This window comes from Cynoglossus semilaevis, chromosome 2 (genome assembly GCF_000523025.1).
Source record: "Cynoglossus semilaevis isolate Cse_v1.0 chromosome 2, Cse_v1.0, whole genome shotgun sequence".
Classification (NCBI taxonomy): domain Eukaryota; kingdom Metazoa; phylum Chordata; class Actinopteri; order Pleuronectiformes; family Cynoglossidae; genus Cynoglossus; species Cynoglossus semilaevis.
The window spans coordinates 718,958-735,865 of NC_024308.1; the positions used below are offsets into that span (position 1 = coordinate 718,958).

Sequence of the window (16,908 nt, forward strand, 5' to 3'; positions counted from 1 at the left end):
TTTCTCTTAAAAGGAACAGATTTTCAATCTAAGGCGGTTGAGCTGTGGAAGCCGAGGCCCAGCTGTTTCACTCAGCTCTCATGGAGACATGAATCTCTCATTTGATTGTGTGTGAAATAAGGTCTAATTACTGTGTGTGTGGGGGGGGGCGAGTGGGGGGGGCTACTAGTTTACAGCAAAAGTGGCTCGATGAGCTACTGAAAAATGTTGTTTGGAGAAATGACTTTGTGAATCTCCATGTTTACTGAATCCAACCATTTCCCTGTAATTTGTCCTCTGACAGCACTGGAACAGCTTCAACCAGGCTGCCGCGCTGCAACACAAAAGATCTGGCATGGCTGCTGTGTTTGTGTGCATGCATAAGCAGAAATGGTTTTAACCATTTTCATGTGCCATCTCTCTGTATTTTACCTCCTAAATCTGCCCGTGTCCAAATGAAGGAGGTGGCGAGCAGACCGATGTGATCTGATCTGATCTGACTGATGTGAAGTGACGACGACTCTTGTTTTCCCTCTCAGGCACGGCCTCTTATTTATGTGTCCTTTCCACGGGGGCCTGGAACCCAAGAGGCCCAGATCTCAGCAACTGCACCTCCCACTGGGTCAACCAAGTGGCCCAGAAGGTTCGTACGGGCAGCGCCGCGCTGTTTTTCTTCTGAGTGGAATGTGTTTTTTAAAAGCGTAGAAGGAGCAGACAAAACAGAAGAGGTCGTCCTCAGGAGTGGGTTCTGCTCAGACTGCCTCGATCATCGACTTAAAAGCAGATGTTCAGAGTAGAATAGACAAGACACAGAGGCAGATCCCACCTGCCTTACACCCAGAAGGTCCTGGGTTTGAGCCCCAGAGGGGCCACATGCTAAAGCGCCCCCTGTGGAGGCCTATGTGAGTTGCACAGACCTATACTGTGACTTCTCCACTGTGGGACTTTTGTTTTAACTGAGGGTCACATGATCAACTTCTGATGTGAACCATCTGTGGAGAAAGTGTTGCATTTGGTTCAAATTTGTACGTCTAACATATCCAGGTTCATGCAGGGTTTTTTTTTTTTTCATCAAGGTGACTAACTGCTACCATGGCAACCTCTCCTGCATGGAGAAAACATAAATGCCTGTGTTCATAAATAACAGTTCAAGGACTTATTCAAGTGTGATTCAAACGTAGACACATGGCAACAAAGAAGAGTTTATATCCACCGTGCAGCCGGCCGTAACCCTTTCTTCTCTCGTCCCCTGCAGATCCGCAGCGGTGAAAATGCAGCCAACCTGGCCAACGAGTTAGCAAAGCACACCAAAGGCCCCATCTACGCCGGTGATGTCAGCTCCTCGGTGCGTCTGATGGAGCAGCTGGTAGACATTCTGGATGCTCAGCTGCAGGAGCTCAGGCCGAGTGAGAAGGATTCTGCAGGACGCAGTTTCAACAAGGTGAGAAGGAGGAAAAATAAAGAGTTTAATAAACCCTTTTTCTGCATCTCACTGAAGTCAGAAATGTCTTTAGGAATTAGAAAGGCTTAACTAATGGGAAGGAAGTCTCTTATTTTGTCTCTTTATTTCTTTTCTATCGAGGATAATCAGAACATCTGTGTGGCAGACAGAACTGAAGTGACTTTTACGGTTTTAAAATAGTAGAGAGGTCAGCGTGGGGTCAAAACGATGCACCATTTAACGAATTTCAAACATTAGTAGTCATGGAGGTCACTAGTATGTGAAGCACTCTGCTGGTTGAAAGGATCTCAGTGTAGCCAGCCCTGAGTCAAGACCTTGTCTCTACAAATGTGGTTTTTATTTTTTTAGCAAGAATTTCTACAATTTATGTCTGTTGTTTTTTATTTCTCCCTTTTCTATTAAAAAAAGCTTCAAAAACGAGAAAGGACATGCAGGGCGTACATGAAGGTACTGGAGCGATGCTTCTGCCAACACTTGTGCTGCCCCCCCCCACCCCCCCTGTTCTGTTTCTGTTCATGTCCGTGTCAAAGTTCAGCAGCATGTCCTGCTCTGCTCTGCTCTGCCCTCTACCTCTCTACTTCTCTACTTCTTTTTTTTTTTCTTTACCTTTTTGCTGGATGCAGAGACACATTTGTGACTAAACTGCTCTTATTCTGCTCTCAGTTCATTTTCTGTATCTACGGTGACCTCCCCTCATGGATAACTTTTATATATATATCCCACTCTCTGCATTGACAGTAATGTCGTGTGTCATTTTTTTTTTTTTTCATTTTATTTTCCCTGTGATCCATGAGTTTTAAATGTCACATTCAGGCTCTTAACACAGAAACATCCTCTGATTCCAAACCTGTGTTCAAGTCATCACAGTCACAGGGCTCTGACTTGAACGTGTCTCACCACGTGCACAGGCTCCACGTGCACGTCCTTAGCTCTGTCTGGTTGATAAGGTTGTCCACCTCCATTTTTTTCATTGAGAGCTTTCAGGTTTGGTGGCACATTAAATTCTTTTGTCCATATATATCCTTCTATCATTAGGGAGCTCATTGTCCTCCACCTGCCACCAAAGTCGCCCCCCACCATCCAGATCTCTCCTCTGGGACAGTGTTAAAATGGATCCAGCTAATTAGCCGGTCAATGGCCGTGTGCTCCTGCAAGGAGAGGAAGGAAAAGGAGGAAAGAAAGAAAAAAACACACACACACACACACACACACACATATATCACCTCTCACCGTCAACTCTGTTAAAAATGTCACGTCATCGTTTTGTGTTTTAATGTCACAACACGTGGGTTAGAAGAGAGTGACAGTGAAAATGACAGCAGTTATTAGACTAATGAGAGATGGTGGGAGACAGACTGGTGACTCGGCACTATCTGACATCTGACATCCATGACACAACACTGCATTAGCACTAACCCCCGCCCCACCCCGCCATACCCCACCCCCCCCCCCCCCCCCCCCCCCCCCACTCTCCATGAGCCGTCACCTTTACTAATCACCTGATTAGACACATCAGGGTTTATTTCCAGGAGAAAACCAGGAGTTGTTGGCATTAAATAACGACTTCCTGAAAGTAAAGAACGACTGCACCTGGTATCAGAGAACACGTCTGTCTGTGTCTGTCTGTGTCTGTCTGTGTCTGTCTGTGTCTGTCTGTGTCTGTCTGTGTCTGTCTGTGTCTGTCTGAATTCTAATAAATTCAGTGGTCTGGTATGGGTTGAGGGTTCAATTATTTTCAAGCTGAACATATCTAATTACTGCCGTTCATCAGGGACGACTGGTGTTTTCTCAGCTCTGCAGTTAATAATGGAAGCAGGAAGTGACAACAAAGTGTCTTTAGTCGTTAGTCTAATTAATATAGTCTGGTTCTGACCTGTAATAAGCAGTGAATAACAAACTACATGGTTAGTGGTTATAACACAGACACCTGTAACAGCATGTTATTATTACTATTATCAACTACTTGTTGATAGTAATCATTGATCATCCAAATAAAACCTCACCACTCGTCCTCAGAACACGGTTCAGCTGCAGTAAATATGTCACACAGACCAGGTTCCAGTACCAGTTTTATCAAAGGTGGAGGTTTGTAAACTTCCCTGTGACTTCTTGAACCAGAAAGCAAAACCTGTCCTGTCGAGCGCTGTGATTGGTCGTCAGGACTGCAGGTGACCCATTTACAGTAGGTTCAGATCGCTGAGCGTAACGAGTTACACAGCTGAGCCAGGGTGATATGAGTGGAGGAGCAGTCATCTCAGGGTAACCTGGTGGAGGAGCAGTCATCTCAGGGTAACCTGGTGGAGGAGCAGTCATCTCAGGGTAACCTGGTGGAGGAGCAGTCATCTCAGGGTAACCTGGCCGAGGAGCAGAGGAGCAAAGAGCCTCGTAAACCAGGAGCAGAATTTATATTTATTTAATTTTTTAAATTGACTTTTTATCATTTGGTACAAATATATACTGGTAATAGTAACACACAGACTAACATGAAAACACAGGAATATATCTGTACATACAGATGCATGTGTACGTACTCTTCCACACATATAAACTCTTACATATACACACACACACACATACATACATGTAGTTATGAAATTATACAAATTTCAAATTTAATTAGAATACAAAACAAGTGTAAATAAAAACATATATTTATGTATGCATACATGTGCATTAAGACATAGATATATATGTATTTATATATGTGTGTGTGTGTGTGTGTGTGCAGCAGACAGCAGGAAGTGAACTGTGTTTGGCCACTTTGTCCTTCATGGCGTCATCTTTTAATTATTAATTATTTCATTATAAGACTCAGGATGTCCTGTCCTTGTTTGTTACGTAGCATTTGATGTTGTCCATAAAATATATTTTTTTTTCTTCTATTTCTCCCCTCATCCATTTAAACTCTTCTCGACCCTCCAAGGACCCCTCCCCTCAGTTTGCACGTACATGCTTGTCTACATTTGCTCAGTGCATGATTGTTTTCTTTCCCTCTTCACCTCATGTCCATGTTGGTTTCCACTCACACGTGTGTCATTTGTCTTTTGAACGCAGGCCATCGTGGACACAGTGGATAACCTCCTCCGACCCGAGGCCTTGAAGTCGTGGCGTGACATGAACAGCACGGAGCAAACGCACGCAGCCACCATGTTACTGGACACTCTGGAGGAGGGGGCCTTCGTCCTCGCCGACAATCTCATGGAACCTGCTTTTGTTAAAGTTCCTGCAGACAATATCAGTAAGTGGAGCCGAGCTTGTGGTAAAGAAATGACGAGTGTTTCCGATTCATGCGAGCTCACTTCATTTCACTGCTTTGAGTTTGTGGAGAAGGAACGGTTCGTGACGGGAAACCGAGGCTGCCGCTTGAAAAAAAAAAAGGACTTTTTTTCATAATAAGCATTTAAACCTCGGGGGAGCAGAAAGAAAAACCCCATATTAGGTTTAACGAGTCGCGTACTGACAACTTGATGAATATGGTACAATTAAATAGACTGGATCCTCTGATTGTGCACGCTTAGTTTACAAATGTACGCGTCTAGACCCTGTAACTCTATACATTAATGTGAACATTAGCTCCACTGTTCATCCAAAGCCTCCTCTGTCTCCTCCATTTTCTTCAGAATGACCCAGGTTTGTTTTCTAAAACATTGTGTTAACGTGTACTGGGAGAGCGACTGTTAGGAAGCGGTGGCTCTGGTCTTATTTCCGTAGCGCGTCTTGCACATTTCTCTAAAAATATCAAAAACAGAGCTTGGCCGTGATGAATGCCCTGGAATCAAAGTGATGTAAATGCAAGTATTTCTGTTGTGTTCTTCCTTCATCTTTCTTCTCTACCTCCCCTGCTGCCTCTCTGCACCTGGCAGTTCTGGACGTGTACGTACTCAGCACAGATGGCCAGGTTCAGGATTTTAAATTCCCACAATCCAGCAAGAGTGGGATCTCCATCCAGCTCTCGGCCAACACTGTCAAGCTCAACAGTCGGAATGGTAAATATACCCATGGAAAACAAACACAGGCTGATCACAAGGTGCTTGTTCTGTCTGAAAAAAATAAATAAACTATGACTTTCACTACTAACTGAGATGTACTAAACACAGACACGTGACAACACAGATCCTTTTATTTCAGTAAATAAAACAAAATGTTTATGTTTTTATCAGAGCTGTCAAAATGAACGTCAATTCAGGTGTAAAATCAAAATCAGATTTTAATTTAATAAACAGTCAGAAAAACACGTACTGTATATTTAATACAAATCCACCGTCTGCTCTGTTACACCGTGAACAGTGAATACAGCATTCTGATTGGTCACAACTAAAAACACACACACCTACATATATGTGGTATTTGACTTTTTGATGCAGAAAATTGTTGGTATTTGACTTTTTGATGCAGAAAATATTATTTAGTCAACATAATTAGAAATGTTGACTTGATCTGATGAATCATAATTAATTACAATTATGAACTTGATTTCTCGCAATTAATTGAGATGAATCAATTTCTAACCTGTAATCAATCTGATTACAAATTTTAATAATTTGACCCACTTTATTTAATTAACAAACAATGTGTTTTGTTTTGTTTTTTTTCAAATGTTTCTTTTTTTTCTTTTTCCCCTGCGTCATGTTTCAGGAGTGGCCAAGCTGGTCTTTGTCCTCTACAAAAACCTGGGCCAGTTCCTCAGTACGGAGAATGCAACCATCAAGATGGAAAATGAAGCTTACGGCCGGAACATGTCTGTGGCGGTCAACTCTGACATCATCGCTGCCTCAATCAACAAGGAGTCCAGCCGCGTGTTCATTAACGACCCGGTGATTTTCACCCTGGAGCACATTGACGTGAGTCTCCCAGCCTGAACAAATGCCGAGGTCGTGTTAGAAAAGATCTCCAGATCTGCAGGAGAGAAGGTGGAGACCAGACACAGAGCTGCACTTTGAATTGTAAATGTCTGTCTGGGTCAGTCCGTAGTTTATTTAAGTCATTGAACATCAAATTAAAGCAGCCTTTAGAACCTAAGTGAATTCTTAATGAAAACTAATTCTTTAATCAACATTGGGATATAAATGATTCCCATTTTCTTTTATAGTGGGGGGAATTACCTCCTAGATTAGCCATACAATCTAGGATGAAATTACTGGAGCACCAATTATCTTTCGTCTTTTAAAGTTGTCACCAGAGTTCCCAGAGGGCCTCGCATGACTCCATTTCTTATCGGAGAAATTGAGCAATTCCTCAGTCTCGCCGTCAAACAATTATGCCTCCCTCTTGTTACGGCCTCGTATACCTAACAATGCTTTGGTTGATTTCACAAGCGTGTGCCAAATTAGACACAACATATGAAAAGCTTGGTGAGAGCCGTGGAGTGAAACATCCTCATCCACGTCAGTCGGGTTGAGTGGGGGGTAAACGGCCTCCGTGTTCTACATGTGCTTCAGTTTCAGGCAGTCAATTATTTGGACACTCAACCATATCTCTTGTTATCTGCAGATGGAGCACTACTTCAACTCCAACTGCTCCTTCTGGAATTACTCTGAGAGGAGCATGATGGGTTACTGGTCCACCCAAGGCTGCAAACTCCTGGAGTCCAATAAAACTCACAGCACCTGCTCCTGCAGTCATCTCACCAACTTCGCCATCCTGATGGCACACCGTGAAATCTCAGTATGTAACTTGTGCTGTCAGAACATAATTATGTCGTTCCAAGGTGGGGGGCGGGACCCCCTTGTGGTGCAGGGGTATTTTAAAGGGGTCCAAAGCAAGTTCAACGAATTTCAATTTCATTAATTGCCCGACTGTGTAAAAAAGGCACCGATTTGTAATTTAATTTTCTTTGTTGGAGGAAAAAGACTTTGTCGTTGTACATAATTTGACTTTGTCAACTTTAATTGTTCATGAAAATCAACAACAACAACAACAGCAACCCAGCTGTGTATTTTTGTGTTCAGAACACGCACATTTTAGTGGTTTCATTTATCAGATAATGGAACAAGGATACCTGTTCCAGGTCAATGACAGAGTCCACGAGCTGCTCCTCACCGTCATCACCCGTGTTGGGATCGTGGTGTCCCTCGTCTGCCTCACCATCAGCATCTTCACCTTCTGCTTCTTCCGGGGTCTTCAGAGCGACCGCAACACCATCCACAAGAACCTGTGCATCAACCTCTTCATCGCCGAGTTAATATTCCTAATTGGTATCGATATGACAGAACCCAGGGTAAGGCGGGACGATTGCCCCCATTGATTTATTCCCCCCCGTCTTTATCTCACCTCAGCCCCACGACAAAACAAAAGACCCTTCCAGAGTCAAATTGATGGGAATTTAAGTGTTGTTTGTTGCTGCTTGTCCCCGACAAGACGTGAGCGGGACAGCAGCATTAATACAGATTACTGTGAGAGACCTGTCCTCCTCTGAGCCCAGAGCTGCTGCAGCGTGGCTCCGCCCTCTGGAATCATCACTTCCTTCTTGATACATCAAAGTAAACGTACAAGTCTGTGTCAGAAGGCTGTGAGACAGACGTCCAACTGAAGTGACTGAGACATGCTGAGACACGTCCCCCACAGCTTTGATGACTTCTGTCATTATATAATATAGAACTATTAATGTTGAGACGGTTGGACTTTTTATTCACTCAGGTTCATCCAGACACGTCCCCCACAGCTTTGATGACTATTAATGTTGAGATGGTTGAACTTTTTATTCACTCACAAATTATAAACCTGATGTGAAATCCTTTAAAGGAATAACATTTTACCAAAAAAATTATATTTTTAAGTGAAAAAATATTTTGAAGAAAATTTCTGCTTCTTAGTAAAAGAGACGGCTTTTCTTTTGTCTTGGGACTTTGTGACTAACTGCATGTGTGACTGTAGATTATTGGTGACATCAGTTCATTTTATACATGTTGAACTGATGTTGAACTGAGAGGAAGGAAGAAATGTCATCATTTTCATCAGGTTTTTGAAAGTTATTCTGAGATTGAAACTGTAGTGAAGTATTAAACCTACAGTCTCTGTATTTGGGTTTTCAGAGTTCACATTTTTTAATGTGTAAAAACTGTAGGCTGTCAAATGTCGACTGTTTAACATGGAGGACTTTATAGAAGGTTTGAAGGTAACTCTTCTACCAGCCAACTCCAAGAAGAAAACTATGATACGAAATACTTTTAGAATATTTTTATTAATTTTATTAATCAGACATCTGTCTAGTATGATCTCCATTTCTGTCCCAGTAATAATGAGAGAAAAACATTAGTCACATTTAGAAACATGGTGATTCATCAGGAGTACTCCACAGATACAGATATTTATTACTCAGATTACTTTTTGTTCTGTTATAAGTAGATATAATGTTGATGTAAAATGTCTGACACAGGTTGGATGTGCGATCATCGCTGGAATCCTGCATTTCTTCTTCCTGGCCTCCTTCTCCTGGATGTGTCTGGAGGGCGTCCAGCTGTACCTGATGCTCGTGGAGGTCTTTGAGAGCGAATACTCCAGGAAAAAGTACTACTACGTGTCCGGTTACCTGTTTCCAGCCATCGTTGTTGCCGTGTCTGCGGCCATCGACTACCAGAGCTACGGGACAAAGACAGCGTGAGTCCAGTGACACGTGGTCTGATGTGGTGCAGACCGTGTAGACCGTGTAGACCGTGTAGACCGCTCTCTGGTTGGAGAACAATCACATTCATTATTTCTTCTAATGTGCGTCCGTGGAGACGCCAGCGCCGTTCAAGCGTCTTCGGGGACGGACAGCTGTTCAATTTTTGATGTCATTTGAGAGCAGCCGACAGACTCGACACTGTGGTTTCAGGAGGTGCGGCTACATTAATGCCTTTCTGCTCAAAGACCCTCCTGTGACCCCGTGTTTGTAAAGAGGAGAGTGCTGAAAAGGCCTTTTACCTAGATTAATGGCTCGATCTCAGCTGAGACCCGGCTACTCGGGGTCTCCCTTCTGTTTTATTAATATTCACTCTGTGACATGAGCATTTGGAAGTGCCCCCATTAAATAAGGTCTATAAATTATGCACTTAATCATTAGCTGAGTAACCAAAAAATGAATTAATTTCCATTAACATCCATTACAGGAACACACACTGATGTGTGTGTTTTTTTTTTTCATAGTTGCTCTTGTGCATCTTGAATCTAAAGTGTGTCTTTTCCTGTCGTAGGTGCTGGCTAAGTGTGGATAATCATTTCATCTGGAGTTTTATAGGACCTGTCACCTTTGTCATCATGGTAAGCATTTCTGTTTTCCTTTGAATATCGAGAGTGACAGAGTGAGCAGGGGCTGAGAGTGTGAGATGAAAGAGATGCTGGGGTGAGATAGAGCAGGTGAGAAGTCACGGGGATTTCTGCTTCTTCACTCCTCCGTGATGACAGCTTAATTTTCCAGCGAGGAAAGATTCGGAGTCTTCCCTCATTTCTCTCCTCTTTGCAGCTGTGACAAGGATCAGGGTTTGATAATGTACTTTTTTACGCATTTACAGAATTCTCACATTGCAGACCTTGGCCTTCAGGCTTTACTGTATTTATGATTAAGGCAAAAAAAAGATTAAAAAAATGCCTTCAAGGCTGTATTTTACAGCACACCCGTTCAGATGGCAGAATGAGATCTGCTCTCCTCTGCATCTGCTTCACCCCTGTTTGTCCACCTGTAGTAAATGACAGAGTCAGGGAGGAGAGGAGAAGCAAAGTCACCTCTCTTTGGTCAAGGACTATCAGGGGTGGAGGACATGTAGCATATTATATTGACACATACCCGACCGAGGCGTGCAATTATTTACCGGCCGTGACATTATTATCTGCGGCTACATCAGAGAGGTCCAGGAGAATAAGACCTGAGGGAGCTGCGCTGCCCCCGTCTGCAGAAACCTGCTATTTCACAGCTACGGCGTTAGCACTAACCAAAACGTCCACCTGAAGGAAGGAAGGCCCAACATCCTGTGAGAGGAAGGCAGTATTGTGTAAAGTAGCGTGTTCATTATCCAGCGTAATGGTCGGCAGTGTATCTGGAGCTGCAGTGACCACTGCTGAACATCAAACACTGAACCACCTGGTGTCAGAACTGGACAAATCCAGAACATCACTGAGAACCTGCTCCAGTCTTTCAGAGTGAAGTTAGCTCTTTGTCTGTGGAGTAACAAAATAAATAAAAGATGAATCTGCACACTGGACTGTATTTCACAGTTTCTGAGACGAGAGAGAGAGAGACAGAGAGACATTGGCTTTCAATGTAGCACTAAAAAATAGAGGAGGAGCCCTATTTTGGTGTTAAATAAAAGATGGTGAAAAGTCTGTTTGGGTTTTTTATCGATTTTTTTTTTTCTTCTTCTTCTTCTTCGTAGCGCTGGTGAGCTTATTATTCAAGAAAAATGTTGTATTTAAAATAAACAACCAGCCTCCTTTCTCAGCCACACAGGGATTTTCTGTGTTTGTTCAGTCCTGAACTGGGCAGCGTGTTGTTTCCCATGTGGGCTTCGTGGTGATTTGCATGAAAAATATGTCTGCAGTGGAAAGGATGATCATCATCCCGGCGGTGATGGCCGGAGAGATGGAACCATGACCCTGTGAGGAGCTAATGTATTGTAGCAGAGCTAATGTGTGACAGAAATAAGGTTTTGTAGCTGTGGCTCAGGTCTGGAACGCCGCCTCCATGGTTCTGTGCAACAACTGACTCAAAAAGACAAAGTGCTTTGGAAAGGAGCATCTCAGGGGAGCAGGCAGGAACAAGGTTTGTCTACACCATCCGTGACCCTGGTTTCTCTACAAATTGCCTTTGTCCTTGGTAATAAAGGAAGTGAGGAAAGTAGAAATAGTACATAACCCTCACCGTGGAGCCCGGCCCGTGTTGGTGGTTTTCTAGCCAAGAGTGGACATGCTTGTTTGTCACCCTTTGGTTTCTCCTCCTTCCTCCGCTTTTGTCTCCTCTGTTTTTGTTTTGTTTTTTTTTCCTGTTCTTTTCGGGTGAAACAGGACCAGAAAACAAATGCTGGTGGAGGCCATTTAGATCCTTTCTCTGACGCACCGGTTGCTCTGACTCTGGGCTCAGGGGGGTATTAGCTCCATGAAAGGAGAACATGGAAGTAATGAGTGGGAGGGGGTCCATTAGCATGCGTGAGCAACCCCAACACAAGGCCTATTGGATCATGACATGTAGCGAGTCGTTCTTATCATCTGGACAGCTCCATCTGCACCTTTAATATTTTATCCCCAGCAGTTCATTTGGAGTTCAGTGTGTACACACTCCGTCCACTCCAGAAAAGAGCTTTCTCCTCCGTCCCAGTGTGGCGAGGTGCTTCTGCATGGCTGCCAGTGTTGATTCAGAGTCAGAGAGACAGAGTGGGGGAGAGGGGGCCAGGCGGAGAGGAGGATCCCCCGGGAGGGGAGGCAGAGTGTGTTGGTGGGGGTGGGAACATGTGCCGTGTCCTGCTCTGTCTCATTAGATCCATGTCACCACTCCAGGCTGTGTAAAGGCTCCTCACTCCCCCGTCTGACCCCCACCACACCCCGATTGTCTGTTTCAGGAGAACGATGGAAATAATGGTTGAAAGCTTTAAAACTAAACCACAGACCAAAAAACAACTTTTTTTTTTTGTCTTTCTACCTGTTCTTCCCGCTCCGTCTGTGTTCCGTGTGGAGCGGTGATTTATTGATCACTGTCAGACTCCTGATTGTGTGGATCATCTACGTAGGAGAGCGAGCGGCGCTGGTTTAAGTCTCTGTCCTTATAAAGGCAACACATCTGCATCCTGCTGAGATAAGACTGGAATGTTTGTTCCAACGATGTTTTTAATCTGTGAGACGTTTTTACAGGAGTTTCTTTTCTCCTGTGCTGCAGTCGTGTAGATCCAATGTTTTCATTGGCTGAGTGTTTTATGTTGGCCAGATTTTTTCTATGCATGATTGGAGACACGTTTCATATTTTTGTTCTTACTCTGGGATACTCCTTGACATCATTTATACATGGCTGACCTGCAGCAGAAACACAGTGAGTGCAGGTACACGCTGTGAGGAACTGCTTTGCCCCAGAAGAAATTTTTATGCTGTGAATTATTTGGAGCAGCTTTTTGCTCGTTGTGTTCCAAAATCACAGTATTGATTTTTTTTTTTTTTTTTTAAGGCGGTGCACATTAATGCACCCAGAGACGGCACCTGGTATCCTTGTCATAACCTGATACGTGCCACCGCCTCTTTAAGACTTGATGCATTGATTTGAGAGAGAGAGAAATGCACTCTCTCTTACTCCTTGACTATTTATTCTGCCACTAGTAAATCTATCTGAACACAAGGACTTAAAATATACGCTCTGGGTTACCTGCTTCTATTTCATAATATTTCACTCTGTATAAAAAGCAAATATGCGTTTTCATACCAAGCGATCTCTTATTTCTCCTGCTCCTTTCATTTCCTTGTGACTTAGCCAGGCGGCTGCTGCTTTTTTTTTCACTGATGGATTTTAATGCATTTCCATGCTCTTATTGATATAGAATGACACTAAATTTGGCGCCAGTCAGCCCGTCTGAGCCGGGCTGGAACGATAGATGTTTATTGGATTAGTCTGTGGACATGCAGAGATTTGAAGGCTCTCCTCTTTTAATATATTTTATAGACAAATTAACAGTTCTCCTTCCCCCCCCCCTCCCCCCCCCTGCTGCATCTTCATGTATTAACACCGTCATTACTCTGTTGTGACAGCTCAATCTCATCTTCCTGGTCATCACAATGTACAAAATGGTGAAGCACTCCACCACCCTGAAGCCAGACTCAAGCCGACTGGAGAATATAAAGTAAGTCAAAAGTCACATGTTATTATACCACCGTTATGAACCTATTATAACAAAGGTGATAGTAATAGTGTTTTCACCACAGGATGTTTTCAGTGTTATTACTATGAAGAATTCACTGTATTTGAAGAGTTTGTTTGTTTGTTTGTTTGTTTGTTCTAACATTCTGTTGCAAGTGACTGTAACATTGAGTTCGTAAAATAGAATAGTACAAATGATCCACTAGGGGGCACCAATGTAACTCAAAATATTAAAATCGACGCGTAATGTAGGGTTAGCAGGTTAGCTTCATCCAGCGGTTTGCAACTTGAACGCAACATTCACAACATTTTCTGGTTTTTTTTATTTTTCTCATTAATTACATTTTCCCACCTAGTGGCCCAGTGGTGGCACTGCAGTCAGGAGGAGATGTTTTGTTTTATTTGGACCAATGAGAGTGACTGGTGTGTCAGAAATGACTGCTCTTTATCCTGTGGTTTTTGCAGAAATAAGTTGAATCTGAACTTGTTTCTTGATGATGTTTTTATTTTTATTTTTTTCTTCTGCTTTGCCTTGTCGTCCTCGCACGTTGCATGTAAATGTAATATTAACGCACCCCCTCTCCTTTCTGTATCTTCTGTCATTCTCTCTCCTCTCTTTCCCGCTTCTGCTCCCGCACCAGTAATTATCGTGTTTGTGACGGCTACTATAATACAGATTTGCCGGGGTAAGCTTTTATTCAACTTAGATTGTTTATACAACCACGTGACATCACACTCTGTAGCGTGGGTCAGAGGTCACATGTTAAGGTGCGGATTTTAGGAATGTAAAAAAATAAATACAAAAATAAAAGACCTCTGAAATGACCAAACACTTAACGCAAAAATCTGCTGATTCATGTCTCTCATTTGCTCGGAAATAATTAAGATAAAAGCACAAAGCTGTGAGTCCTGATTGGACGCCTATCTACGCCCTTGTTTGGATAAAAGTTTGCAATCAAATTCCAGCTGACCCTCAGTGACCTCTCTGTGCACTCTGATCTAATTGTGTTTCTTTCTCCCTGCTCATCATGCTCCCTAGCTATGAAGATAATAAACGTTTTATCAAGTAAGAACAAACTGTACGGACGTTTATCTCTTCTCCTCATCCTTCAGCCTTTTCTCTTCCTTTATTTCCTTCTGTCCATCTTTTCTCCTTGCTCTGTTCTTCTGCCGGTTCATCTCCCGAACCTCTCATCGACAGCTGACGTCACCGCTCGACACCACTCACTGTTCTTCCATCATCACTGCTGTTGTTCTGTGTGTGTGTGTGTGTGTGTGTGAGACCACTGTTCTACTGGACCACCGTCCATTTTTACCATGTTCTGATAAAAAGTAGTCATTTTAATGAACCACAGTCATTGATTATTAAACTCTGAGGTTAATTTGAAAACTGAATTTTATTTTTTCATTTAAACAAAGGACCTTTGATTGAGTTTGGTTTTGGAACAGATTCTTGAATTAGAGCTGACGTTGACTGTGTCTCTCACAGAACGCCTTCTTGTCTGTTTCTTTCTCCTTGTTGTCGTAGATCCTGGGTCATGGGTGCCTTTGCTCTGCTCTTTCTGCTGGGACTCACGTGGTCGTTCGGTCTCTTCTTCATCAGTGAAGCCTCCGTCGTCATGGCGTACCTCTTCACGATATTCAACACCTTTCAAGGAATGTTCATCTTCGTCTTTCACTGCCTCCTCCAGAAAAAGGTAAAGCTCCTCCGGTGTGAGATGGGCTGAATTACAGCTGATTTACTACAAAGATTAAAGGTCTCATGTTTGTGGACCGTGGTCCACATGTGGCCCACATGTGGCCCACATGTGGACCAGTCATATGTGAAGTGGATATCAGACACAAACACTCCACCGTTTGCACACGCAGGTTCGTAAAGAGTACAGTAAGTGCTTCCGCCACACGTCCTGCTGCGGAGGCCTGCCGACCGAGAGCTCCCACAGCTCGGCCAAGACCTCCACCACACGGACCAGCGCCCGTTACTCATCTGGTACACAGGTAGAACCACATCATCATGCAGTCGAAGATCGTCCCGGCTCCAAAACAGGAAGAGAACAATATTTCCTGCTCGTTCTCTTTTAGCTTCTCAGGGAGATCAAACGTTATGGCAGATTTTACAGGCAGCATCTGCTCCACGGCATGGGCACCTCCTTCTCTCCTGCCCCCTGTAGCACTCGCTTTCTTTATCACTAACATCACATGCATGGGAAACAGTGCCGCATAGGTACTTAACAGGAATTGCAATTTAACTGCAGGGAAAAAAAACAACAACAAAAAAGACATTTTCTTTATCCTTTTGTTACTTAAGGCGAGTGGGCTTGATTAGACCATACATCCAGATGAAGTGAGAGAGGAGCTCAAATACAGGCCGCTCTGAAAGCTGCATTGAGTCTGACTGAGACCGGCCTCACCACGTGTAATTTAGCCTGGAGGAGTGAGGAGAGCGTAGTAATCACACGGGCAAAGAAATGAAAGTTGCTGTGAAAGGCGACGGCGGTTGTTTATAGTCCTAATGACTGTCCCTTGTTGACCTGACAGAGTCGAATCAGGAGAATGTGGAATGACACCGTAAGAAAGCAAACTGAGTCCTCCTTTATCTCAGGTGACATCAACAGCACCTCCACCCTTAACCAAGGTCAGTTCACACCTCATCCCTCTGCACATGCACTCCACCATCAACATTTCATCATTCAGCTAAAAATACCTCCTTCAGCGACCGATGATCTCATACAACCAAACGGGAGCTTTTTTTATTATGCCTAAAAAAGACTTTGGGTTTCAGACAGACAGGATTTGAGTTCAAGTCTTTAGTTTGTGTCTCTGCTAACACTGGAGGATCTCAGGTCCAACCTCACGTCCCCTGCACTGTCACCTCGCCTCAGGAACAGCAGACTATTTAAATACTGTCTGAGTAGAATTTGTATCTAATCTCAGGGAAAACTGAGACCAAGGAGAATGTGATGGGGTGAAGTCTTACTCCAGGAAACTCTTAAGCTAGCTGCTAGCAAACAGAGTGACTTGTTAAAGTGCAGAAGGATTTATGAGGGAGGGGGAAAAAGGAGACGTGTCATTTATTATTTAACCTGAGCACAAATATGGTGATGAGAAGATGATGTTCAACTCTGGCTGACCCGCAGTACTTAGTGTGTAGTTAGGCTCTCTGCTCCCTCTCAGTACGTGAACTCCACTCCTGTCGCCTCCTCCTCGTCGCCTCTTCCTCGTCGCACTCCTTTTTCTCCCCTTTTGATTCTCACCTTCCATGAGGTGAAAACCTTCAACTCTTCATCTGAGCCTAGAACTTTGTTGTGGTTCTCTGACATACAGAGCACAGTTACAGCCAGAGAAATATTTTCCCAACACTACTACGACTACCAGGAGAGGGAGTGCAGTCGGATATTGATCACTCCGGCTTGTAACTCGGCTGGTTACCCTGGAGAGGAGGTGTGCTGAGGCAGGGCTCTATCTTCTGGAAGCACTTTCCTGTCATTAAAATCATCCCTGGAGACTTTCCAACATGACATATGGCATTTAACACAGGTGATAAATGAGGGGAGAAGTCTTTAAGACTGTGACTGTGAACTGAAGAGGCAGAGAGCAGAGAGCAGAGAGCAGGGCCCAGAGTCCAGAGTCCAGAGTCCAGAGTCCAGAGTCCAGAGTCCAG

General features: G+C 43.7%; 1 protein-coding gene across 8 annotated transcripts in view; it reads left to right on the plus strand.

Moving 5' to 3' along the window:
- Positions 1 to 16,908, plus strand: part of adgrl2a (adhesion G protein-coupled receptor L2a) — a 194,200-nt gene that overhangs the window by 172,536 nt on the left and 4,756 nt on the right. For 6 of the 8 annotated variants that reach the window (XM_025064450.1, XM_025064456.1, XM_008328904.3 and 3 more), the window contains 14 exons: positions 519 to 622; positions 1,235 to 1,420; positions 1,850 to 1,888; positions 4,496 to 4,679; positions 5,305 to 5,427; positions 6,077 to 6,282; positions 6,932 to 7,105; positions 7,449 to 7,658; positions 8,817 to 9,037; positions 9,613 to 9,679; positions 13,139 to 13,230; positions 14,776 to 14,944; positions 15,117 to 15,245; positions 15,786 to 15,882. In XM_025064450.1, coding sequence (XP_024920218.1) covers positions 519 to 622; positions 1,235 to 1,420; positions 1,850 to 1,888; positions 4,496 to 4,679; positions 5,305 to 5,427; positions 6,077 to 6,282; positions 6,932 to 7,105; positions 7,449 to 7,658; positions 8,817 to 9,037; positions 9,613 to 9,679; positions 13,139 to 13,230; positions 14,776 to 14,944; positions 15,117 to 15,245; positions 15,786 to 15,882 — 2,001 coding nt within the window. The remainder of the gene's footprint in view (positions 1 to 518; positions 623 to 1,234; positions 1,421 to 1,849; positions 1,889 to 4,495; positions 4,680 to 5,304; positions 5,428 to 6,076; positions 6,283 to 6,931; positions 7,106 to 7,448; positions 7,659 to 8,816; positions 9,038 to 9,612; positions 9,680 to 13,138; positions 13,231 to 14,775; positions 14,945 to 15,116; positions 15,246 to 15,785; positions 15,883 to 16,908) is intronic. The other 2 variants (XM_025064459.1, XM_017042818.2) reach the window with 1 other exon arrangement.